Source organism: Sinocyclocheilus grahami, unplaced genomic scaffold (genome assembly GCF_001515645.1).
Source record: "Sinocyclocheilus grahami isolate Dianchi unplaced genomic scaffold, SAMN03320097.WGS_v1.1 scaffold258.1, whole genome shotgun sequence".
Taxonomy (NCBI): domain Eukaryota; kingdom Metazoa; phylum Chordata; class Actinopteri; order Cypriniformes; family Cyprinidae; genus Sinocyclocheilus; species Sinocyclocheilus grahami.
This window is the reverse complement of record NW_015505437.1, coordinates 1,534,858-1,562,668: the sequence shown is the minus strand read 5'-3', so window position 1 is coordinate 1,562,668 and position 27,811 is coordinate 1,534,858. Positions and strand designations below refer to the sequence as shown.

At 38.9% G+C, this 27,811-nt stretch overlaps 2 protein-coding genes across 4 annotated transcripts in view; both read left to right on the top strand.

Moving 5' to 3' along the window:
• Nucleotides 1-3,650: 3,650 nt before the first annotated feature.
• On the top strand, nucleotides 3,651-6,016 carry rrp15 (ribosomal RNA processing 15 homolog). 2 transcript variants are annotated; one of them, XM_016290397.1, is made up of 5 exons: nucleotides 3,651-3,765; nucleotides 4,420-4,709; nucleotides 4,913-5,010; nucleotides 5,090-5,276; nucleotides 5,571-6,016. In XM_016290397.1, exons 1-5 carry the CDS (start codon nucleotides 3,717-3,719, stop codon nucleotides 5,727-5,729), a joined length of 783 nt encoding a protein of 260 aa, XP_016145883.1. In that variant the 5' UTR covers nucleotides 3,651-3,716; the 3' UTR covers nucleotides 5,730-6,016. The 2 variants fall into 2 exon arrangements, with proteins under 2 accessions (XP_016145883.1, XP_016145882.1); XM_016290396.1 differs by having other exon boundaries at nucleotides 5,568-6,016.
• Nucleotides 6,017-9,143: 3,127 nt separating this feature from the next.
• Nucleotides 9,144-27,811, top strand: part of LOC107598937 (transforming growth factor beta-2-like) — a 44,227-nt gene continuing 25,559 nt past the window's right edge. For both annotated transcript variants that reach the window (XR_001610614.1, XM_016290380.1), the window contains exon 1: nucleotides 9,144-10,240. Coding sequence is in view for 1 of the 2 variants with exons in the window: in XM_016290380.1 (XP_016145866.1) it covers nucleotides 9,895-10,240 (346 nt within the window). In the remaining variant the exon portion in view is untranslated. The remainder of the gene's footprint in view (nucleotides 10,241-27,811) is intronic.

The window sequence follows — 27,811 nt, the reverse complement described above, 5'->3', positions numbered from 1 at the left end:
ATTTTAATAAAAAGTAAAAATGACTTTGAAAGCAAACATTGCATCTCCTGATTGGGATCAACCCTTTAAAAGGTAAGAGGAAATTAGAAAATATAAAGTAGAAAGTAGAAAGAAAGTAGCACATAAGACACATACACAACATCTAGGGTTTGTTTTACAATAATGACCAAAATAAATGCATATTGTTATTTAAACACACAAAGTCATTCTCACTGGAAAATTTTGATTCTGACAAATTCATTTTAATATTTGACAGCTTTCATCATAATACCTTATTGTTCATTTGCATTATCTTAATTTACAGAATTCTGTTGAGTAAAGTTGTTACCTTTCCCTTATTTCTACACTACTTTAAAGGTGACATATCATGAAAATCTGACTTTTCCAGGTTTTAAGTGCTATAATCAGGTCCCCGGTGCATCTACCAACCAAGGAAACGTGAAAAAGATTAACCCAGTAACTTTGTTTTGGGAAGCCTTTTTCTGCAAGCGTCTGAGAAAACGAGCGCGTCTGATTTCGCTCACTTGGTGACGTGGCAAAGGGATCTCATTATAATATTACCGGCCCTTAATCTGTAAATGTAATACACCCACAGCACCATCATCGTGTTTTCGCAAGCGACAACGGTGTACCAGCTCTAATGCCACGGCGAAAGTTTGAGCAAAACATGCTAACTGTTCAGCACTGAACACTGTTTAGATTCCCAGCCTCAGAGACAACAGAGCAGTGGATTTATTGATGTATTTACTGTATATTGCTGCTGCCACACAGATCTGAAATAAACAAGCGATTCACAGACATAACCCACTGTTTTTGTAACTCATGTGTGTGTTTTTAACGTAAACTTGTGTGTGAATGAGAACTTAGTTTAGTACTCGCATGCTGTGACAGCCGCTTTCTGTGCGTGTGCTTCGGATGTGTGCGCTCAGAAAACCCTATATCAGAAGTTTAAACTCATATGGTTTAAAACGCATGATTTCAGTGAACAAAAATCAACATCAGGTTTTGGTACATGTGCTATTAAAACAACTCAAACAGAAGAACTACAGGTAGTAATGGGAGAAAGGCCATTAGAAATGAGAACGATACAGCTATTGTTAAATTCTTTGGATAATTTACAAGGTCATAGTTAAGATCATCCAACAACCTTGTAGGGAAGAGGAGCGGAGGAAAACAAAACATACATGCATACATATTAGCTCTTTCTCCGCCAAACACAGAATTTTCCGGGGTTCCGTGTTTTATAGTTATACACTCGGGGGTGCTATTACGCATCTCCTGAATGAGTCTAAAATATGCCAATCAAAAACATAGATGAGGAAGATGAAGAAACAAACGATCTCATATGCAAGCATATGCATATGAAAAAGAATGCAATCATTAACAATAAACAGCATATAATTGAAAACTGCCTAATGTTACCGAGTGAAATGTGGATCCGGGAAGCAGTAAAGGACTGTGCAAGCTTTAGGGGTGATGATGGAAGCCAATAGTACTGAATATGATCCAGATGTAGTATTTGATCAAATTGATTTTCTCAGCCTTTTGCTCAAAATGTTGCTTTTTTATTAAACTTACCTACATTCAAGTGTTGATAAAAAAAATGTTTGAAGCTAGAATAAAGTAGAGGATCTGTTCTTTATTTTGATGTATTGCATGTTCAGATATCCAGACAACAAAATATTCTGGGGGCCATGACATTTTAGTGAAAATGATCAAAAATGCTGGTGGTGGCTGGCAACTTTTTTCAAAAACGCTGGCGGAGAAAGAGTTAATGGTTACATTACCCACATTTACAACCATATCTATACAGATGCATAGAATCTAGCCATTTAGACAGCAGACCAGACATTTTGCTAGAGATACAATAAACGTTATACAGACTCCAAATGATGGGACTTACAATTGTATTTTTATGGGTGTCAAAACATATTAGTATAAAAGGAAATGAAATAGCAGGTAAGGAAGCCACAAAAATATCATACTGATTTAGCAGTTATTCTACGCAAGACAGAATCAGGATCATTAGGAAAGGCTGAAGGAAAGGTGACAAAAACGATCCAAGAACGAGAGGACAATGGCTTTACAGAGTACAAGCAAAGAGCAGGAAAGTGAAAAGAACAGTCGAGATGAGATAATATCAAGACACAAGATCAAAGAGTGCACTTTACAAAATTTCACCACATTTTAGGTCATATTAAAGTTGAGAAAAGAATTATTGACTGATGTTTCTTGAAAGTTAAGCTGTTATGCAATATATTACAACGCTTATAAAAAAAAATATCAAAATACCAACCACTGATGTCACATGGATTATTTTAACGATGTCCTTACTACATTTCTGAGTATCTTAATTTGTGTTCCGAAGATGAATGGAGTTCTTACGGGTTTGGAATGACACAAGAGTGAGTAATTAATGACAGAATTTTCACTTTTGGGTGAACTATCCCTTTAAGGCCACCTAATTCAAAGTGGGACTTTAACATATTTTATCCAGAGGAAGAGAGAGGACTGAAACATGATGAGCCAGTTTATCCAGGTACCATGCAACATGGTGAGGTGTATATTGTGTCCACATGCAGGCTGGAGTAAAAGATGAATGTGACACCATAGGTTTTAACTTCAGTCAACAAAACTGATGCAACAGCATCTTCTGCCATACTAATTATGTGCCATCAGTTATACAGAACATACAATGAATATCAGTTCAGTTTAATTTTGTTGCACCTAGTTTTTCAAACGTCTTACATGTTCTACCTGTAGAAGGGTATGGGATATACAGGTTGCATTTAACATGTCCAATAGGGTTTTTTTTATCAGCACCAAGATTTATATATTTACATAATAGCCCATATATTCGCAATTGATAAGAAGTAACAAAATTCATTTTTTTTTGCCATTGTTCATTTCTGAAATAGGCTTAAGTAGTTAACATGAAATTAAAAAAGTGTGAGTGTATCACTATTTAAATTTCATGTTAACTACTTGCCTATTTCATAAATGAACAATGGCAAAGACAAACAACTACAGATAACACGTCAGCGTGCCATGCATATGTGCAGCGTTTTTTGTCACTATGCAAAATGGGCTTAATTTTCTTTATTTCTTGTTTGTTTGTAATACTGTAGCCTATGACATGGTCACCTGAGAAAACAGCCAGCTACTACTAGGGCTGAATTATGAATTTATTAGTAGTAGTAGTAGTAGTAGTAGTATGTACTCAACAACTTTTTTTATTATTAGTAATTGCATGTCGGTTTGCAATTGTTCATTTTAGACCCTAGCCAGTTTTGTATGAATATAGGCCTATCTAGGGTGACCATATGTGCCATTTTCCCAGGACGCGTCCTGGCCAGGATTTCTATATTGATATATATATATTATATTTTGATGTCATACACCGATCGGTCTGCACACGCAAACAAAGCCAAAACCTAGATATTTTAGGCAATATAGAAATCCTGGCCAGGACGCGTCCTGGGAAAATGGCACGTATGGTCACCCTAGGCCTATCTGTTTTTATTTGATTAAATGTGTGATTCCCAGAGCCTTGATTCCTTGTTCCTCTCAAGTCCTCATCTTATTAGGGAGTTTTTCCTTTTGTCTTTCTCTCAGGACAAGGCGAATACATCGAAACCAAACAGGTGCGGAACCTTTCCCGAGCGCCTCTTGTTTCGCACGGACTGTTTAGAAAGTACTCGTAAATATCAGTAAAGATGGCGGCGCTCATGAAGAAGCCACATGTCGTTGTTGAAGAGGGAGATGGTGAGGCATTTAACTGCTTTACTGGCAAATATTGATGCAGCGCATATAGCATGTCATTATGCCAGGATGCGTATTATTAATCGTTAATCAAACGACTACTGATTTCTTCATTTAGACTGTGTTCAACTGCAAACATAGGGCAGAGAGATATTACAGTAAATCCAAACTTACTCTCGTTTTTACACTAGAAATGTCAAACCGAATACATATTCGTTGTCTTTGCAATAATTAGTGATTTATTTTGACATTTCTCTGACTTGTCTTTGTCAAAAATATTACGCTTGGTTATATCTCGGTTATTTTTATCGATGACATTAGAATTAATACTTTAGGGTCCTTCCAACTTTATCGTACAGACAACATGTAAATTGAAATTCTAACTGTTTGGGCTAAATATATTTACATTCTTTTTGCGTGCAGTACATATATTGGCCCATTTTACATACACAAGCAGATTTCAAGCAGTTAAGTCTTTACATCAGGACATTCTTAAGACAAGGAGAAACACATTAAGGCAATTGTTTTTAACATTTCACTAGTAGTGTCTAACATATGGTCACTTTTAAAATGAAGGAGAAGGTGCTTGAAAAGAACCTAAATTGGGATGTCATATCGATGTATGAAATATTTTTTATGTGTGCTATGGCTGATCAGAGGAAGAGTTTGGCGTTTCTGATGACAGCATCGGTGATGATGGAGAGAGTGGACCAGGAAGTGACCAGGAGGGATCTGATGTAGAGGACAGCGGTGAAGAGGATGGAAAGAGCGAGGAAGAACAGAATGGAGACGCTGCGGAAAATCCCAACACCGGCTGGGCCGAAGCCATGGCCAAAATCCTGGGGAAGAAAACGCCAGACAGCAGACCCATCATCCTCCTGAAGAACAAAGAGCTGGACAAGATCAAAGAGAAGGAGAAGAAAGCGCGTCTGGAGAAAAAGAAACGGGTGCACCATCAGCCGAGCTTTTCCAGATCGCATAGAATTCAATATTTCTTTAAACAGCTTCTTTTTTATGTTATGAAGTGGAAAACTGTTTAATATTAAGCTTATAAGGGCTGGAATGATTGAAATCGCATCATATGACCCCTTTAAGCAAGCATTAAATGACCAACCCCTATATGCATTTACATACTTTTTTTTATTGACAGACCGATAAGAAACGAGCATGGGAGAATATGTGTCGAGAGAAGCCTAATGTGGTTCAAGACCGAGAGCACGAGAGGAACCTTCAGAAAATTGCTACCAGGTGAAACCTCTTTCGGTCCACTTTTGCGCCGTTTTTCAGTCTGTTGTAGTATTAATTATGTGTTGTATGATATCTGTAGAGGTGTGGTGCAGTTGTTCAACGCTGTGAAGAAGCATCAGAAGAACGTGGATGAGAGGATAAAGGAAGTTGGGGGTTCAGAGAGAAAGAAATCCAGAATTCTGTCCTCGGTGACTAAGAAGGACTTCATTGATGTCCTGAGAGGAGCAGACGTGGCTCACAAACCGGCCGTCAAAAAAGAGAAAGTGGTGAGATTACTTTTCTTTCCCATACACTTACTGTCTTTCCTCGTCACATGGCACAGCTTTCTTGCTTTAAGTTAACATGAAGTCAAAATATACTCTATTAACCAGTGCTGTTATTAACTATAACAACTTTATGGTCAAGAAATGCATCGTTCTTTTACTTTTCTTAATTTCTCTCATCGTGTCCACTTGGTGGCACTGTTTACATACGGCTCTTATTGAATTCATTAATGTAAAAATATAGGCCTAACATCACAGTGTGGGATTTATGAGACTTTTCTTGACTGATATTAGCAGCCTGTAGAAGTGAAAGGGGAGAATCCGTCCTGGAGCGTGTTGAGGGATGATTTCATGATGGGCACATCCATGAAGGACTGGGATAAGGAGAGCGATGAAGAGCGTCAAGGAGAAGACAACCTTGAGCCTGCTGAAGAGTACAGCAGTGAATCGGACTGATCCATCTCGACTGCATCATGTAGTGCACACATGCAAGTGTTCTTACAGACCCTGAGAGCTGCCCTGCGCAGAGAGAGAAGACTCGGTGTTACCTGCCGTTCTCAGAGCGTGGATCATGTGGTGCTGGAATATGGAGAGACTATATACCTGATCTTGATGTTGTTCATGTGTCCTGGTAAAGCAGAGTGCATTGATGAGTGCTGCACATCTAGCCAAACCTCTGAGCTCTTTTGCTGTATATAGACATTTGTCACAATGTTTTTTTGCTAAATAAATAATTTCATGCATCTTGATTTAAGAATCTTCAGATATTTTGATTGGAAACCAAAAGACCTCTATGCAAGAAAAGCATTTTTTTGTTTGTTTTTTTGCAGTGCATGTATTCATTCATTCAGTGCGCATATTTTCATCATGCAGACACCGTCAAAGTGACAAAAATTGCATCTCCATTCACATGCATATTTATTTAAACGCAACCATTTTTAAATGGTAGTTTTCTATAAAACATCGGAGATGCAGAGCACATTAGTCAGGCTGCTGTATGCAGAGCATTTAGGAAAGTGTACGTTACTCTCACGGTCTTTTTTAATCACTTGTGTGTTGTTTCCTGAGCTCAAATCCATCAAAGAGGAGTTTCACAGGACTGCAGGTCAGTGTTGTAGAAATCGGTTTAAATGAGGCTAATCTGATAAATGACGTTCACTTGATAACATCTTGCTGCCACCTCTGGAAGTAACCCAATAATTAGAATTTCCTTCAGGATTTCCAGTGTGGTTGGATGCATTGATGACACCCATAGTCCCACCATAAATAGAGATGACCAAGTAAATTGTGAATAATGTGTTTATTTATCAGTGGTGGTGGCATATATCTCAGATTACACTTCCATCTGGCCTCCTTCCATTCCATACAGTAATCCCTTTCATTTTCAGAAGGTGTGATGATGTTTAGCTCCAACCCTGATCAAAAATACCCAAACAAGCTGCTAAAGATCTTCAGGATTACTTGTCAATTACCGGCAGGTGTTTGATCAGTGCTGGATTTAAGCTCTGCAGGACGGTGGACCTTCAGGAGCACAACAGAGGAACACTGATTTAGGTGTTTTAGATATCTGAATGTCCTTAAATTCAATGCAAACACAAAGCGTAAGTCTCTAAATACTTCTTGGATCGCTGTAGTTTTACTTTAGTGGGGGAGTCTAGTCCTGCTTTTGGAGGACTATTGTCCTGCAGCGTTTTGCTCCAATTTGCCTCAACACACCTGCATTCCTGAAGACCTTGATTAGCTGGTTAAAGTGTGTTGAATTAGTATTGAAGCAGGAGAGTGTCCCTTCAGGAGCTTCAAGGCTTTTGTGATGTTTTAGTTGACCACCTGGTGGCGCAGCTGTCAAACTAGTGCAATGAGCTACAGTTGGGTTGACTTTCTGACCTCTGGGAGAAGACAGTTCTGTAAATGTAAAACTGAAATGCATATGTTAAATCACGACATGGGCCACATGGTGCATTTCATTCTTTTGAGCTCATTAGGAGTGTATGTTCTAATATAAGCAGTCCTTTCATCAGAGGTGCCTCTCTGATTGGAGGGCTGCCAGGAGATGACCTTTAAGGGTGCAGCCCTGCCGGAATGACAATTGTGCTGATTCTAGACTTTCTCTTTATCACTCTCAGTCGCGCTATGTGTACACACCCAGTTGAGATATATTTGCCCAGTGTCTGAGAGGGTACGGTATCACCCTGTACAGCACTTCATTTTGGCCAGCGTAAAACTCCCATTTGTCACGACAACACTGTGAGCTGCCACTCAGGAATGCCCGCTCTATCCAGGGCATGTTGACACAGCGCCCTAGAATGGGTCAAGCTCCTCTGTTGCTCCCTCACTGCTCATCTTTTCATAGCCGCCCATTGTCTGCATCACAAAACCTCTTCCTCATTTCATCAGCTTGCTTGAGTCACAGATTGTGAGAACAGTCAGGTGGACCGTGTAATAAAACTGTTGTGCAATTTTACCACACTTAATATAATTTGTTTTATTCCCTTGCATCCCTGACCTTTTTCCTCTCGCTCGCATGCAGTCTCACATCTGTCTTTGTGGGTACTGATTTAGTGATAACATCTGGTTTACAGCGGTGGGTAGAGCCATCGGGGGTGTTCTGAGAGCCTGTCACTCCTGATAGATTACTGGAGTGTGGGCCGGGTACAAAAGGCTTTGGCAAATTATGATTTTTTTTAAGCAGAAGCTCAAGGGATGGAAAAGTAAATCAAGCAGGTGCTGCGAGGGAGATTGAGGAAGAGTGGAAAAGGCCTGCCGTTGCATGTTGCACACCGAGAATCTGTGATCGACCGACTTGTAGCAACCTCCCAGAAAGGGTTATCAGCGAGATGCGAGATTTGTATGCGCTGATGCAACAGCTGGGCCTGCTTTCCCATTCCTTATCAGCTGCCTGTGTCATAACGGTAGTAATACCATAAGCTACTTTTTGTTTTTTTGTTTTTTCAGTATACTAAATGAAGCAAGATAACATGGCAGATTAAATGGGTGGTTTTGTGCTGAGACTTCTCTGCCTCATTTAATTTAATTTATAAAGGTTATAAATACTAACTGTGCAGAGTAATACAGAAAGTCAACATTTTCATGTCTGAAAGCTTAATACTGGTTGCATGATGAGAGGTGAGGTGAAGTAATTTTAGTGGATGATGCTAAAATGTCAATCCCGTTAATATGATTTTGAACTGAAAACAACTGATAAGTGAATGTTCTGTAAAGATATTAACATTGAAACCCTGAAACGTTCAGTTTTGAACACAAGGCTTGTAAAATAAAAACTCATGAACACAACTTTCACATGGCTTCCTGAAGGCATTTACATAAAAATGTAGCCATAGTGTAATGAATTAACGCTTATGCATGTTATTAGATGGATATAATGCTTAAAATCGTACTAAATTTTAATTTCAGTTCAGGTGTGATGGACAAACTTTCAAATAACCCAGTTAATTTCTAATGTTGTATTACTGCATAGTATTTCCACTTCATCCCCAACGTCAGCTATCTTGAAATCTTTTTAAACAAAATACTAAAGTTTTTTTATGACATACTTGTTGCCAATTGACAACGTGTTTTGTCGATCTATACACCTGGGACTATAAATGGTCGCTAGCGTTTTAGCGCAGGTGAACTGGCCTGTAAGGACACTGGCCCCTCGAAATCTGTTTCTTGCTAGTTTTGTGGTTTACTCTGACATTCTTTTGGGGAGGTTCAAATAGGTCCGGTCGTGCCAGAGTGGAAGGACCCAGTGGGCGTTAGGACCTGGCCGCAGTGCTGAAGAGAAACGACGCGCTGCGAAGCGCTTGGTAAACCCGCGCGCTGACGAATCCCTCGGACTCACCGTGATGACCACAACCACGTGGTGAAGTCAGTCCTATATAAATCTCTCTCTCCAACCGGCTGCCTTCAGATGTGCATGTGTGTGCTGGCACAGGGACCGTTGTTTTCCACCAGAAGGAACAGAGGAGTGCGTAAACTGAAAAGAAAATCGCTTTTGCCTGCTGTTACAGTAGTTTATCCCATCACTCCGTGCTCGTCAGGCAAGTTTAGGACGCGTGAGACAGGTACAGCTTTATTTTCTTCAGCATCTGCTGGTGCCAAACGCGAGGAGGAGGAGGAGGAGGAGGAGAGGCGATGCGCCTTGCGGAGTGAGCAGAGGCTTTTCCTGGACCTCCACATCTTCTCATACAGCGAGGGCGAGAGGGAGGCGTGATCGTGCGGCGCTTTGGAGAGAGTTCTCGGCGATCTGATGCGGTGGAGGTGCGCGCAAAAAGCCCGCAGGCGACGCGTCTGTCATAAAGAGAGCTTTGCGAAGCAGAAACTTTTGATGGCCAAATCAATGGCTCTTTTAGTGCCCCGCGATTCTGTGCACTTGCTATGAAGTGATTTGGAATGAAGATCTTAGTTTCTCTCCCGCACATAACGGATCTGACAGACCATTTCGCGTTGGCACCTCGGATGGATTTGCAGGTACAATAGACAGAGACGTTTGCCATTGATAATAGCGTGCGCAAAAAAAGTTACATTTGGCTTCGCCATCGAAATGATTGGGCTTCTGCGTAACTTAATTCATTAATTAGCATTTTCAAACTCGCTTCAGCTTCAAAAACAAAAGCACAAAATGAACTTGTACGTCTTGAGTCTCCTTCTGACCTTGGATTTAGCCACAGTGGCCGTCAGTTTATCCACATGCAGCACTCTGGACATGGAGCAGTTCAAAAAGAAGCGGATCGAGGCCATCCGCGGTCAGATCCTCAGTAAACTCAAGCTGAGCAGTCCTCCGGAGATCTACCCCGAGCCCGAGGAGGTGTCCCGGGACATCATCGCCATCTATAACAGCACACGGGACCTGCTGCAGGAGAAAGCCAACGAGCGAGCGGCCACCTGCGAGAGACAGCGCAGCGAGGAGGAGTACTACGCCAAAGAAGTGCACAAGATAGACATGCAGCCCTTCTACCCTGCCGAGAGTGAGTGTTTCAACCCTGTTTCGGGGGTGGGATTGGGTAATAATGGTTTCACTGAAAGCTTAGGTTCGAACCTCGACATCACTGAGCTCAGTTTACCTCAATGCTTTAATGGGCCTCAGTGCGTAAACACTTGACGGGCTCCCTGCCACCCGCAGCCTGAATGAAAGAATAAAAAAAGGCATACATAAAACATTGTTATTCACTACAAGCGAGCCTCTTAAGCACCTTTTTTTACCCAACAAAGTACCAACAGTGCATAGGGGTAATTTGATATATATGTGACCCTGGTCCGTTCGCCGCGGGGGGCCCCGAGCGACCGCACCAGTTGCACCCCCCCTAAGGACGGCCCTGTTTGTAGCAATAGCCAACAATGCATTGTATGGGTCAAAATCATCGATCATGATTCCAAAAATCATTTGGAAATTAAGTAAAGTAACTAAAAAAGATATTTAGCAAATTTCCTACCGTAAATATATCAAAACTAAATTTTTGATTCGTAATATGCATCGCTAAGAAATTTATTTGGACAACTTTAAAGGCGATTTTCTCAATATTTAGATTTTTTTTTTTTTTGCACCCTCAGATTCCAGATTTTCAAATATTGTCCTATCCTAACAGATACATCAATGGAAAGCTCATTTGCGACCCTGGACCATAAAAGCAGTGTTAAGTCGCTGGGGTATATTTGTAGCAATAGCCAAAAATACATTGTATGGGTCAAAATTATTGATTTGTCTTTTATGCCAAAAATCATTAGGATATTAAGTAAAGATCATGTCCCATGAAGACATTTTGTAAATTTCCTACCATGAATATATCAAAACATCATTTTTGATTCGTAATATGCATCGCTAAGAAATTAATTTAGACAACTTTAAAGGCGATTTTCTCAATATTTAGATTTTTTTTTTTGCACCCTCAGATTCCAGATTTTCAAATATTGTCCTATCCTAACAAATACATCAATGGAAAGCTCATTTATTCAGCTTTCAGATGTCATAATGAAAAAACTTGAGCATTATGACTGGTTTTGTGGTCCAGGGTCACATGTAGAATATTTACTTATTTTTAGCATCATTTTGATATTTTTAGCATCTTTTTGTAAGTTGCTTTAAATTAGCGTCTGCTAAATGCATAAATGTTATATTTGTGTATAGAGATTCCCAAATATAAAACTGGCAGTTACCACAGTCATTTAACAGTGTGGCTTGCATGTCCAAAGATACTGTGGCGTGGTTCCGACTGTCACAGCCCACCCCAGATCTGCACGCCCCTTCGTAGTGATAGTAGTGATGCTACTGTTTAAGCCCATTTCAATAAAAGAACCAGCTAAATGATAATTCAATCCTGTGCGCTAAGAATTAAAAGTGTGCTGGTTATGCTCTGCACATCAGTGAATTTAACTCTTGCTTTGTGTTTTGTGTAATTTGTTTTGTCATTTGTAATTTATACTAAAAAATGAGGTTCGATGGTTGTAGCCTGGAGTACTCGTTATCCAATTGTTGTCTAATGTGAACCTCATGTCAAATGTGAGGTGGCATGGTTTTACTTTGCTATTCAAGAACTTAGATGTTGTTGCCAGATTATTCTTGACTACACTCTAAATGACTACTTTGTCATTAATACATATATTAGAGGTTCGGTCTCTCTGGAGTAACCTGAGGTTAGGCTCCTTTTTCAAGGGTGCTTTGGCAATGCGTCACTCCTCTAATGGGTTTGAATCCACAATCTTTCAGTTACAGAACTGATTTAACCACTAAGCCACAGCTGCCACATCATAGGCTATAGTGTAGTCTCCCCTGATCAATATTTGTGCAGCTGTGTGCAGCGTCTTTACATCATTTACGCAAATTTGCTGGGCAAATCATTTAAAATATATATATTTCATGTTCCCTTTTAGCTACCAAGGTCAGCATTACAGTACGTTTGGTTCTAGAATGTTATTCTCATTCCTTCCCTCCATTACTCAGACACACACACACACACACACACCACACCACTTTTGAATAATGCTTCTCAGTGTACCTAAATACTACCCCACTGTGTCTTGAAAGTCGGGCCTATATAAGCAAATAAGTGCTTTTAAATGTCCTTATTGTGCCATTAATTATGTAATCGTTTTCAGTTCCCAGATCAAATGTGAGTATACAGCTTGAATGAAAAATACATTAGGAGATCTTTTATGCCCTGAGGTATATTTTGCATTAAATGTTATTCTTGGCTCTGCCTGCTGTATAAATGCTTCAAATATGAATAGAGTTGGCACAGCTCCAGCCCCAGTCAGCAAGCATTTACGGAGAAATGCCACCGATTATTTTCAAATTGAACCTTCAGATTGTGGGTTAGATCGCAACGGCTCTGTTCCAAAACCTAATGAGCTGCCTACATAGTTAGCATTTTAAGGCATTGCAGGCACACTCCCTGGAATGAAGTATATAGGCAGTCATATAATATGCATCAGCCTTTCTAATCCAATTCAACTCTTTGTGCTGTTTTTTATACACTAAATGCATTGAAGCCACTTTGTTCATTGTTGAAGTGAACTTTTGCCTGTATGGTGATTAGATTCACTGTCTTGGACGACTGCCTTTAACTTGAGCGTGCGAGTACAGAATGACCCATTTGGTTTGTGATACCTGTGAGTTGCCTGCGATGTGGTGTGCGACAGGTTTAAAGCAGTATCACATGTATCCCTAATGGATGTTGAAATCCCAGAATGCATTGCGATGATCTCAAGCGAAGCGAAACAGAAATGCTGATTAGGGTACAACAGGGTGGAAGGCACACATTAAGAAGAATGTGCTTTTCACTACTACTGTACTGTATGACTGCGGTTTTTATTGAACCTTGAGCAACACATTTGGTGGGAGAATAAATCATAAAAGTGCCACTTTTAAAGTGGTTTGTTTTGTTTTCAAATCCTGTGACACGTTTGGGATAAAAGCTCACCAGTAATATTATTTTTGCATTAATACTTGTTAAAACAATCACTTCAGCAAAGTTTGTTTATTGTTTATTTTGATAAATAAAAAAAGCCAAAGTGCGCACATCCAAAGCATCTTGGCCAGGTGCAAGATTAAAAAAATACATCAAATAATAATAAAAAATTAAAAAAAAAAAGATCTGCACACACTATTTTGAAAAATTGAAAAATATTTTTTCTTCAATAAATCTGTCGTTAATTAAAACTGTCATTAAAATGTTTATTTTAAAAATACAGAAAAAAATATTTTAAAGAGTAAAAGTAATAATAGGGCTTTACTGTAGTAAGAATAAATAAAATAATTTTGAAATTATATTATAAATAAAATAATTATATCATTATCAATATGCTGATTATCTCTTAGGTGGCCATTCAATTTAATAACTGATATTAACAATCTAAATCAAACCATGTCAACGATCAGCTATCTCTTAATAATCACATCAATTATTGTACCTTACAGCAGAGCCGATTTTATCCCCAAATACCATACTTTTACATATCTTCGGTTATTAAAAAACTGTTCATTTAATTACCTGGAACAAAACTGAACATCAGATGTTTGTCTAAGAGATATATTCTGCAATTTTATAGATTCTCGTTTGCTACATAAATCCATAACATTAATAGATCAAATTAGTTTTTGTGCCATCTAGTGGTTATGTTGAGAATAAAGTGAAACCCCCGGTGCGTTAAATATAGTTCAATTTAATTAAAAATGGACAGTATTACCAAATTAATTTTATTTTGAGTTTATGGCATTAGCTTAGCACACATGCTAACACCAAAATCAATTGTGAGTCAAGTATCCCGTGCACTTCCTGTGAGGAGTGCTATTTAGAGCCTATGTAGAGCGTTCCAAATCGGTCAGTTATGAGATTCCATTTCAGATAGAATCCTTAGAAGGCAGCTGCCTATGTAGACAGTGCAGATTTGGAACGGAGCCAATGTATGGCAAAGAAACAATGAGCAAATAGAAAAGAAAGCAGACTACATAATAACCATATAGGACGCAGTTAACTTTTTCCTGGAAGTGAAATTTGAATGAGGTGTCCTGTTGCAGAATAACGTGTTGGCTAATACGTTCACATGCTATCGGCCTTATTTGGTTGGGCTCCAGGAAGCGCTCGCAGGCAGCACTGCAGGGCACAGCGGTACTGGAAGCCACACAAATATGCACGAGAGAGAGAGAGAGAGAGAGAGATAGAGCGCTGGCAGAGCCCACACAGCACTATTTAAACTAGAGAGGAGTGTGCGTTTATTCCGAACTGTGCCACATGCTCCATGGAAAATTCCACCCTGAGAACCACTGTTGCTGGGGTATGGAGCTGGAGTCACTGGAGAGGTTCTCACCCGCACCACAACCTCCAGCCGATCTCATGTGCTCTTAAAAATAAAGGTTCTTCAGTGGCTCCTGGCTTCAGCGGAGAACTCTCTTCTGATCGATGAGCTTTAAAAGTTGTTACATTGTTGGTGTATTATGGTTTCTTCCGGTTTGGGTGTCTTTAAAGCACCAGAATGAAATGCTACACTCTTAAAAATAAAGGTTCTTTATTGGCATCTATGGTTCTTTGATAGGGATGTAACGATTAACCACGAGCCGGTTGAAAATCGATTCAAATTTATGACGATTCAAATCGGTTGAGATGCTAAACAAATCGCGATTCAATTAGGTGTAGGAGTTTATATGAATATATGTCTGAGGGGAACTTACTGTCTTTAGAAAAGTTTAGATGGTATTTTCATCTTACTTCTGCATAATGCATATTAAAGTTCGTAAGTGCAGCGCTGCTTTGTTTAGAGCGGAAACCAGGAAACGCTTTAAGCACCACCTGCTGGCAGAGAGAGAATCTGCGTCTCGTTCAGCTCGTCTGCCGTTTCGGTTTCATGCAGATATTTCTTATGCATAGTTTCACAAAACTGAAGTCAAACCATTCTGTTTTTGTTTCAAATTTCGAAATTATACAATCTAATTTAGTTTAAAAACTGCTCATGTTGCATGTATGCAGCATCTTTGTTTGGATCAAGATTAAAATGCAGTGGTTGCCTTTAATTTTAAATGTTAAGAGCACAGACAAAGCCTTATTTTGTTTATATGAAGAGATTTATTTTATTTGTGTTACTTATTTATTTGATTTGGGACTTGTTTTAAAATTAAAAGGACACATTTAATTTAATAATGAATAATTTGTCTATAACAAATAATGTCTTAAATCTCGTTTTGTAAAAAAAAAAAAAAATCGTGAATCGAATCATGAATTGAATCGTGAGTTGAGTGAATCGTTACATCGTTTAAGGGGGAAGTTGTGGCCTAATGGTTAGAGAGTCGGACTCATAACCCAAAAGGTTGTGGGTTCGAGTCTCGTACCGGCAGGGATTGTAGGTGGGGGGAGTGAATGTACAGCGCTCTCTCCCACCTTCAATACCACGACTGAGGTGCCCTTGAGCAAGGCACTGAACCCCCAACTGCTCCCCGGGCGCCGCAGCATAAATGGCTGCCCACTGCTCCGAGTGTGTGTTCACGGTTTGTGTGTGTGTGTTCACTGCTGTGTGTGTGCACTTAGGATGGGTAAATGCAGAGCACTAATTCCGAGTATGGGTCACCATACTTGGCCACATGTCACATCACTCACTCACTCACTCACGTCCCTATTCCTTGAAGACTCTTTAATATCCCTGGAACCTTTCAGTTGCACAAAAGGTATTTTAATATTTGAAAAAGGTTCTTCAGAATATTAGAATGTTCTTCTATGGCATAGCTCCGAAAACCTCATTTTGGAACCTTAATTTCAAAGAGCGTAGAGGAAAAAGATTCTTTAGATTATTCAATTGTTCTTCACAATAAGACAAAAACGATTCCTTTAAGAACTATTCACTGAGAGGTTCTTTTGGAAACCTGAAATGGTTCTTCGATGCGAAAACCACCTTTTGGAGCTTTTGTTTTTAACAGATTTAACTTGCTAATCTGCACATTGACACTTCTGCACATTCTCAAACCTTTTGGACTGCAGGCGTAACGGTCTTTGAAAGAAGACGCTTGGGAGGTTGTTGAAGTAGAATCAGAAACAGAATCAGAGTTTGGTAATGAAAAGAAAAATAATCAGAAAAGCGCAAATTAGTTGGAAAGTCATCAGAAATATCATTTATAATGGAAAAATATGAAGCTGTCAAAGCCATTAAAGTCAAACCCAAAAGTCAGAGCTTGTTCTATTTCAAATGTATAAACTCTGGAACTATTCAGTCAGTGTTTTATTTTCTATGTCATATGAAATTGTAAAGGACAGTGGAAATCTTTTGGTTCAGTTAGCTGTTTGAAAAGTACATTAAGTTGCTTTACCATTGAAAATTTGGCGTAGGTCTCTTCTGCTCAGCAAGGCTGCATTTATCTGATCAAAACTACAGTAAAAGCAGTAATGTTGTGAAATATAATTACAATTTAATATAGCTGTTTTCTATTTTAAAATGTAATTTATTTCTGTGATGCGCAGCTGTATTTTCAGCATCATTACTCCAGTCTTCAGTGTCACATGATCTTCAGAAATCATTCTGATATGACGATTTGCTGCTCAAGAAACCTTTCTGATTATTATCAATGTTGAAAACAGTAAGTAAAATAAATAAATAAAATCATACTAACATCAAACGTTTGAATGCAATGCTAGTTTTTTCCTTTACTACAGTAAAGTTATTGGAGTGTAAAAAGCTTCTCTGTTGAACCCAGGCTCTAAAATGCTTTCAGGTTCTAACTTGAATCTTTATTTTTTACGAGCTGCACCAAATTGCATCCAGTTTCAACTTTACTGCTTTATTATTAGCTATAATGTTGCTCATACATCATTCACACAGTGAAATTTCCAACAGTAAACACACACACAGCACCCGTTATTTACAGCCGCTCTCTTGATATATAGATTATTCTGCCCCGTTATTTAAGAAACAAACCAGCTCGTTCAAATATCGTCTGTCCTGCAGGAACGTCCATTAAACCTAATGTCCCATACAGCTCAACAGGTCCGTATGTTTTCGCTGTGGTATTAAATGTCCATGCATGTATAATGCTAACATACCGTGGCCCCACCGGTCTATTTGTGAATGCAGGTCTCTTGGAGCCCAGTACAGAGCTCCCTTGTGACCGAATGCACAGGAACACAAGGCTGTTTCTGTGCACCGGGACCAGGCTCTAGGAAATGGTTTATGTTGCAGCCGTTTTATGACTTCGTGTGGTTTATGCTGTTCAAGAGCATATGACTTAGTATATATACGCTTTGAGTGCTTGCTGAAGTATGATCTCTGCTTGCACTGGATATCAGCACCGTATTTTTTGCCACTAACACACCTAACCTGTTAAAAAAAATGACAGTGAGTCATTGAGCAAAAACAGCTGGACACGGCTTTTAAAGTTCATGGCGTTGTCTCCTCCGTGCGACTCATGATTGCACAGTAAGAGACTTTTAGATGCAAAAACAACATCTTGGCTTGAATATCATTCATGTAGTCTGTTATTTAGTGTATATAGTTGCTTTCATTTGTATTGTCATAAAATTAATTAGCTAAATTGAGCTTTACAGTCTCAAGATTGGATTGATCGCTACTTTGGTTTGTAATATTTAGCTTTTTCTGATCTCTTACAGTGCAGTAATTGTAGAAAAAAAGTTTCTAGTTTCCATATCGCCTGCTTCATATGATTTATTATAGAACATTAATCATTACACAAGTTGGTACAGTGTTTGATATGTGTTTATTTAATCACTTTACGGATAAATTCAGTGAATGTATAGCAGGATACAAAGTTCGCTGAGTAAATATACATTGTCTCCTGTACATTACACATACTAACATAAACATAAATGCTACTCAAAATGAAGAATGACTGCAGTCAGTGCCAGACGGCTCATATTCGACCCTGCGGGTAAAAATCTCTGAAAATGGCAAATGATTCAGACTCATTTTCACTAATATATCATTAACAAGCATTAACATATCAGTCGTTCTTGTACAACCAAGAGAAGGAATGTTTGTGAAAATGCATGAATCAGGTTATCATTACTTCATCAGAATGTCAATTAAGTAGTGATTTGTTAAGCACCATATGATGTTGTAATATACGTGGATGAAGTTATTATGAAGTGTTACCAGAAACTCTGTGACAGTGAGGTTTTGTCTCTAAGCAAACACGCAGTCATGAAAAGGTTTGCAAACACCCTAAATTTAAAGGCGCTTCAACAGTATTGCTTTTGTTGCTATTTCTGCTCGTCTGAGGTCAGCCGTTTTGTTAGTTTAAGAGCAAAATAATTTGTGCCTTTTAACACAGTTGTAGACAGAAGTTGCTCTTTTATCTTTGAGAAAATTACAGGGTGCACAAACTAATTAGTTACATATGGCAAATGGAGCTGAGCTAATTTTACCCAAATAACAAAATATTCCAGAGAATATCTGTCTTGCTGTATAAATATACACTCAGAAGTCGATACCGAATGAATCACAGATAGATGAGAAAATGACCAGTAGCTCAACAATCTAAAGAGCTAGTGTTACTTACAGTATTTCAGAAAAGCCTACTTGTACTAGCTTTCTTTAAAACAAAAACACTTGCTTTTTGAACTGTTGCAGTCGTGTCCAAATGCATTTCTGCAGCAATGCTTGTTTAGAAAGTTGAAGTTGTTCTCGAGTGTGTTTGGAGTGCATGGGTGTAAGAAGTGTGTCAGCATTTGTGTATGTTCCAGAAGAGGCCGGTGCGTGTGCATGACGGATTATGTTTAGTGACTCTGAGAGATCTCCCAGCGCCTCTCCCTTTGTAAATAAACACAGGCGTGCACTGTGCAGGCCATCCCAAAAACAATTCAACACACCAGAGCGTGTGGGCCAAGGGTGGGCGCTCGAACCTCCACCGCATGGCCCGTCACAGCCACTCAAGTCAGCTCCTCTGGGGCGCGCGATCCAGTGAGAAAGATGGAGACAAATGGAGCTCGAACAGCCTGCGGGGAAAAAACTTGTAAGATATGTGTACACTGTCAGAAAAAAAGGTGTAAAAAGGTACAAAAGCTGTCACTGGGGTGGTACCCTTTCAAAAGGTACTAATATGTACACTTTAGATACTAATATGTACCCTTTTGGGGTAAATACGATACAAAGATGTACCTTTTAGCTTTTACGGTAGCGCCCCAGTGACAGCTTTGTGCCTTTTTTCTGAGAGTGAACAGCCAGCCAATCAGAGCGTGTCGTCCACCAGCTTTGATACCCACAGATGTTTGCTGCACACAAAACTGGAAAGCACATTCTCGTTCTGGCAAGCTCTAATCTGATTGGCTGAGTTTATGCAACTTCAAAGAGTAAAAGTTTGTTTTAGCTCTTTGGAAACAAGGCAACAGGTTGATGCAGTTTTTTTTTTTTTTTTTCTGAGGTGCTTCATAGACTAGATCTATATTCCATGTCAGTAAATGAATCGCTTCATATTTTTTGGCTCTCTCTTTTTTCCCATCAGAGTTTTCTGACCCATAATTTCAAATATATATGGAATGTTTTTGAAAGGAGTCTCTTCTGCTTCTGCACCAAGGCTGCATTTATTTGATTAAAAATAGAGTAAAAACAGTAAAATTGTGAAATATTATTACAATGTAAAATATATTTTTATGTGAATATATATATGATGTAAAGTTGACTTTATTCCAGTATTCAGTGTCACATGATCCTTCAGAAATAATTCTAATATGCTGATTTGCTGCTCAAGAAACATTTCTGATTATTATCAATGATTAAAACAGTTGTGCTGCTTCATTGTTTTTTAAATTTTTTTTTTTTTTATTTGATACAGTTTCATTTTCAGGATTCTTTGATGAATTTAAAGATCAAAAGAACACGATGTATTTGATCAAAAGTGACAGTAAAGACATTTATAATGTTACAAAAGATTTGTTTCAATTTAATGCATCCTTGCGGGAAAAAAAGTATTATTATTATTATTATTTGAAATCTGACTCCAAACTTTTCTTTTTCTTATTTTTGTTATTTTTACACAGCGATTCTTATAATGTGGTATAATCTATTTCTTACAGTCTACATAATGTGAATGCATCTAAATGGAAGATAAGAAGTGGCTGATTGTTTTACATGTCAGTCAGATTTTCCTGTCTAAGTGGGCGGTTCTTTACCAGAATGAGCTGTGACGTGGATCAGACATTTGCCGTTTAGTCAGAGCTTTACCTGTATGCTCTTTTTGCACATTTCTGAGTTCTCTCAGATGTGAGTGCGAGTTGTTGATATTATGAAAGCTTGGGGAGAAACGTAGCGAGTTGGATCCGAGCATTAGGAGTAGACCGAGTGTAGATTTACCGCCTGTGTGTTTATACAGCACATCCTGATCGCAAAATCCTCGGTTTCCTCATAGCTGCCTTCAGAGAGTTGGTTTTGGTCCACCAAACATCTCTCGGAGAGATTCTCGAGTGGGGTTGTTGTCGAAAAAGGGGGACTCTGTACTTACGCAAGACCTGGACCCTCTTCTGCTTCTACTTGGGAGTCAGCGACAGCCAAACTGCATTGCGCAACAGGAAAAGAGTGAAAGGGAGTGAGACAGAAAGAGTTTGAGTAAAGGATGAGAGAGAGTGGGATTGTGAAAGAATAACAACTGCTCTGTTATACTGTTTACAGGCAGAGCGCAGGTCTCATGTAATACAATACTCTTAACACGAGCACAGTGCAGTGTGGGAATGAAATCTGGGGCCCATCTACGTGTCCAGGGCCGAGAAAGGAAGATCGAGATGCTCTGAGAGGTTAGAAACTAGAGCAGTTCCATGCATACTAACTTTCCAAAGACTGTGCACACTTAATGTGATGTACTGCCTGATGCCACATAATCATATTTGACATTTTAACACGCAGAAATGTGGAGCAGGGTTTTTGACCAATGAAATTTCATGGTGGTCCTGGCTGGTTACAAAAAAATCTCATTGACATGGAAGGCAGAAAGAGACAAGATATGTTTGTGGGCGCAACCTCGGCTTATTACTGGTGTTTGCTAAGGCCAGCATTGCTGTTGCTATTACTCATATTTGAGTTAACCCTATAAAACCTACTGTATCATATCTGATACACAATTATAAGGCCTCTAAATGATCAACATGATCAAACTTTGCTGTTAAACCTGTTGCACACAATCTACTGCATGCCTTTGTCATCTGATTTTTTTGACCATATAAATATCAGCATCTGCACCAAATCACTTATTTTGCTCAGTTTGGGACTCTAAGCCTGATGCATCAAATATGATACTCACCAAAAAACATGCATTTTTTAAACATTCTTGGTGTAAATGTTCAATAAACTGTGTTTTTAAAAATGCATTTAAAACAATAGATTTTTCTGACTATTTTTATTTTTATTGTCAGGCTTTACGGGGTTAAGGATTTAACCCTAGTATTAAATATCATCCATCACCATTTGTGCTACAGATACTGTATAATTGCAAAAACCATGTGGCTTGTTTAGGAGAGGTGTGCTATTAATTTTATTTTACTTAAGGAACCAGGTGGAAAACATCCATTACAGACATAAATTAAGAGAAGCCTGTAAGTCATACACATAAAGACTAAAGTGGATTTTTTTTTTTGGCCATTAAGAAACAGTATCAGCACCCTAGTGTTTTGGCACCAATGTCTGCATGGCAAGCACCTCTCACATTTTCTTTAGAAATTATTTTACTTAAGGAACCAGGTGGAAAACATCCATTACAGACATAAATTAAGAGAAGCCTGTAAGTCATACACATAAAGACTAAAGTGGATTTTTTTTTTGGCCATTAAGAAACAGTATCAGCACCCTAGTGTTTTGGCACCAATGTCTGCATGGCAAGCACCTCTCACATTTTCTTTAGAAATGCATTGCAAATTCATATTTAAATGTATATTCTTCCAACTCTCTGTCGATCATTATTTTTGGTGTGTGTGTGTGTGTGTGTGTGTTGGCCGCTGGCTCAGAACGAGTCCTGAGGGGACTAAGCGGCCTTCATGGAAGGGCCTTCAGAAGTGTGGGGTATTTTTAGTTTCCAGGGATTATGAACAGAGTTGTTTTCAATTTGCTATTGGCAGGTGAGCGTCAGGGCGGATTCTCACATTCCCTCTCTTCTCTCTGTTTTCCCTCTCAGTCTTCTCTCTGTCCCCGTCCTCTCACTTTTCTCCCTCCCACTCTTTCATTTCTTTCCCAGCATTCCCTTCTCATCTCACTCCCACTCCTCTGCCCTCGCTGCTTAATCTGGCTTCCGTTCGGCCTCTCATAAAAAATTGTTGAATGCTTTAAAGTTTTGCATTGCAAATTCATATTTAAGTGTATATTCTTCCAGCTCTCTGTCTATCATTATTCTGTGTGTGTGTGTGTGTGTGTGTGTGTGTGTGTGTGTGTGTGTGTGTGTGTGTGTGTGTGTGTGTTGGCCGCTGGCTCAGAACGAGTCCTGAGGGGACTAAGCGGCCTTCATGGAAGGGCCTTCAGAAGTGTGGGGTATTTTTAGTTTCCAGGGATTATGAACAGAGTTGTTTTCAATTTGCTATTGGCACGTGAGCGTCAGGGCGGATTCTCACATTCCCTCTCTTCTCTCTGTTTTCCCTCTCAGTCTTCTCTCTGTCCCCGTCCTCTCATTTTTCTCCCTCCCACTCTTTCATTTCTTTCTCAGCATTCCCTTCTCGTCTCACTCCCACTCCTCTGCCCTCGCTGCTTAATCTGGCTTCCGTTCGGCCTCTCAAGGTCTCGACTCTCAGTGGCAGTTTTTTGGAAGCTACTTTGGCTGCTTCCACACAGTCAGTGTTTGAGATCGGAAAAACAGTGTTTACTAACAGGTGCGACTTTCCAAATGTCCTGTACGTACAACAGCAGACAGCAACAGAACAATGTCTTCAACAATGCATGAATAGGTAACCGAAGTCCTTCGTCTTCTTTTTGATTTGAGGAATGCAGGTAACCATTCAAAATGTCTTGGTGTTTCGTTTTTATTTCTAAAAAGACCACTTCTTTCGTTCTCTGCAGCCAAAGAAAGTTTTTTTTCCACTTTCTCTTCTACCTGAACACTTAACAGGAGTTTTGTCTCAATTTAATTCCACTGCATTGTGCCAATTTTCATAAGCTGAGAGAGGTTGACAGCCCTAAAACTGGTGATTGACAGAAAAGCAAAAAAAAAACAAAACAGCGAATTGCTTATTGCCGTATGTATGTCAAAGACGTGATGCACAACCACTCTCAGAATCCCAAAATCCTAAAAATGCATGGTAACTTTTTGGATAAAAGCATGTTGTTATCAATCTCTACATTCAAACAGAATTGTATGTAGTGTTTTAAATACAACTGGGGAGGATAGCAATATTTTTATGTCGCGTGATAACATAATTCATATATGCTGCTCTTCAAAAGTTTGGGGTCGGAAGATGATTTTAAGAGTAGTCTTTTGTGTTCACAAAGGCTGCATTACATCAGTAAAACAGTAAGTTTGTGAAATGTTCTCACAATTTAAAACAACTGTTTTCTATTTTAATATATTTTAAATATAATTCTATATTTCTATATTACTAAATGAAAAAAAAATGTAAATGTATAATTCATTCCTGTGATGCGCAGCTGAATTACGCCAGTCTTCAGTGTCACGTGATCCTTCAGAAATCATTCTGATATGATGATCTGCTGCTCAAGAAACACTTCTGATTATTATCAGTGTTGAAAACAGTTGTGCTGCTTCACATTTTTGTAGAAACTGTTTTTTCAGGATTCTTTGTTGAAAAGAAAGTTCCAAAAAATAGAAGATGTAACATTATGAATGTCTTTACTGGCACTTTTGATCAATTTTAAAGCATCCTTGCTCAATAAAAGTATTAATATCTTACAAAAATAAAATAAAATCCTACTGACCCCAAAATTTGAATGCTAGTGCAAATTCCTTTTTTTATAATTTCATTGTAACGAATCATCTGAATGAGCCGATTCACTACACAAGATCATTTTTCATTTAAGACAGAGAGAAGGCATTTTAAGAGTGTGTTTGATTGTGACCGCAGTAAGTGCTGTAAGTAAGCTGCAATGCAGTATAACAAAAACAATGATGTAGCATTTTGACATGCTGTGCTCAACTGAATGGAAAAAGTAGCTCATTATTGGAAAGGCAACAATGTCTTGAAAACAGCTTAACTACTGTCATGTTACTGAATATGTATTTAAGTTAGTACTAATGTAACTACGTTGTATGTTACTCCTTCTGAGCAGGAGCCTACAGTGCGGCATTCTCTGGTCGGCCTGCACTCTCCTGTTTCCTCTCTCTGACCCTCACAGGACAGGACGAGCGCAGGATAGTCCCGACGAGGGAACGGGGGAATCCGAGAGCATGTCTTACAGAAGTGAGAAATGCTCTAAAGTAGGTCAAATACTTTCCCGGAGTTTTAGCGCAGTGCTACCAGTGTTCGGTCTCAGTTTCCATTTTCAAATGGTAAAAGTGACTCGGAGGTTGCAAAAGGCTTCTATCCGGCAATTTCTCGGACTCATAAATCAGGATCAAGTCTTTTGAATGTGAACAAACGTTTGAATATTTTCCTCATAATTCACTGCTTGTAAAAACTGGGAAAACGAATATATCCCCATAAATAAGCGCCTTAATGTCATAGTTTTATTGAAGCCACATGCCGTGCCCTAGGTCTCCACGGTAACTAAAACATATACCTTTGAAAATAATATAAACAGTTATTCTGTGCTAAACATAAGTAAGCTTGTGTCTCTGTGTAATATTTAAGGCTAAAAATGATCTTTGTGTTGGAAAGCTCTTCTTTCGTGCTCAGCTGTTTAAAGAAACCGTTCTCTAAAAAAAGAATCATATTTTCTTGCTCTCATGCTGTTTTTGCATGTGGAAAAGACCATATATTAAAGATACTATTCAAATGTATGCCCTTAATTAAGGCACTTTCACACCAAGATGTGATGTAATGATAACTACATTACCGTCTACACCAATGCACGATAACACTTTGTTTATTATAAGTGTGCACTGCAGTTTTGTGTCTGCCACTTTAAATGGTCAAGCTCTTTGAAGCAGGCTGGATTCTGACTGTCTGTCTATTATTTATCATTATTCAGATAGGAAAACAATTCTGAAAGTGATGTATAAAGTTGTTTTTTCCCCCACTTGACTTTAATGTTGTGGCATTTTTTGTTCATGTCCTCAAAATGGATATCGATATTTTTCAGTGTATTGTATCAAAGTTAGAAATTGCAGTATTGTGACTACACTATAAAATGTTTCAGGAATAGTTCCCCCAAAAATGAAAATTTGCTTAAAATGTACTCAGCCTCAAGCTATCCAAGACTTAGATGAGTTTGTTTCTTCATGTGAACAGATTTGGAGAAATGTAGCATTGCATCACTTGCTCACCAATGGATGCTCTGCAGTGAATGGGTGCCGTCAGAATGAGAGTCCAAACAGCTGATAAAAAAAAAGAATCATATTTTCTTGCTCTCATGCTGTTTTTGCATGTGGAAAAGACCATATATTAAAGATACTATTCAAATGTATGCCCTTAATTAAGGCACTTTCACACCAAGATGTGATGTAATGATAACTACATTACCGTCTACACCAATGCACGATAACACTTTGTTTATTATAAGTGTGCACTGCAGTTTTGTGTCTGCCACTTTAAATGGTCAAGCTCTTTGAAGCAGGCTGGATTCTGACTGTCTGTCTATTATTTATCATTATTCAGATAGGAAAACAATTCTGAAAGTGATGTATAAAGTTGTTTTTTCCCCACTTGACTTTAATGTTGTGGCATTTTTTGTTCATGTCCTCAAAATGGATATCGATATTTTTCAGTGTATTGTATCAAAGTTAGAAATTGCAGTATTGTGACTACACTATAAAATGTTTCAGGAATAGTTCCCCCAAAAATGAAAATTTGCTTAAAATGTACTCAGCCTCAAGCTATCCAAGACTTAGATGAGTTTGTTTCTTCATGTGAACAGAGTTGGAGAAATGTAGCATTGCATCACTTGCTCACCAATGGATGCTCTGCAGTGAATGGGTGCCGTCAGAATGAGAGTCCAAACAGCTGATAAAAACATCACAATAATCCACAAGTAATCCAAAACACTCCAGTCCATCAATTAATGTCTTGAGAAGCAAAAAGCTGTGTGTTTGTAAGAAACAAATCCATCATTAAGACACTTTAACTTAAAAATGTTGCTCTATCAATAATATTGCTTTCTCTTTTGATGTGACTTTTCACTGGAGGAAGCGTTATCATGCTTTTGGCTTCACAAGATGTTAACTGATGGACTGGAGTGGTGTGGATTATTGTGATGTTTTTATCAGCTGTTTGGACTCTCATTCTGACGGCACCCATTCACTGCAGAGGATCCATTGCTGAGCAAGTGAGGTATTTCTCCAAATCTGTTCCGATAAATAAACAGACTACATCTTGGACAGCCTGAGGTTGAGTGCATTTTCAGAAAATTTTAATTTTTGGGTGAACTATTCCTTTAACGAACATACATATTTTTATTCGACTCTTCACGGATCACTGATGAAGAGTCCTGGCCACTGATGAGGCCCGTGACACACGACCTGGAACATCTGTGGTGGATGATGAGTTGGGCGTTTCACTGTAATGTAGATAGTGAAAAGGTGAAAGTGTACGCTCATGTGTTTGTGTAATTGGATTCAAACGCTAACTCCATCCCTGTCAAACACACATCTGACAGCGTTTTCCAGCCAGAGAGACGGTCCGGTCAGCAACAGGAATTATTTCGAGACTGAAGGACGGACAGCCGTGTCATCGAGCAGACAAGCTGGCTAATCTATCTGTTCATTAAAGCCTGGAGGAAATCCAGCACACAGGAAGTAGGACTGGGGTCAGTGGCGGAGCAGAGAACACTGGGAGGCATTTCCTGGCGCAGGTGTTTGATCAGTGAGAGTTCAGGGGTGCAGATCAGTAACTGGTATCCGTGTCTATTTAACTACCTAATGCCTTCAAGATGCATATTCCTCGTAGGGTAAACAGCTTATACACCGGCAGAGCTTACGGTTTCAGTGTTTAAAACAAACATGATGTCATGTCTTCACAGATGTGTGTACAGAGGTTCAGTTGAGGTTTATATGTTGTGCGAAAGCATCAGATAAGCATTTTTCGCTAACTAAACAACTGGTGACGGCCACAGTGCAGCTCTGTAGCGTCTTTCCTCTCAGGAAGGAAGCTCTTGTGAGATCAAGCCGCTGTGCATATTTTTTGGCGCACATCACAAGTGGTCCTCACTCACGAAGACTTCCTGAGTTTAAGTTCCAAGTGTTTGCAATGGCAAACCTGACGAGTGATTTATGGGAACATAAAAAAGGCTCTTTGTTATTATTAGTGTGTATGAAATGTGTGTGTGTGTGTGTGTGTGTGCGAGAAGGCTATTGCTCTTTGTGTGCGCTTCGTATCGAGTTCAACCAGTTCAGTTTCAGCAGCACATCTGACTATTTTTTTCCAGCGTTATCACTTTTTTTATTGAAAAACGGTTACATTATTTTATATTACATCATTTTTTGTGCACTTGGTAATAAGGTGCTATCAACGAGCTTATGTAAGCTTGTA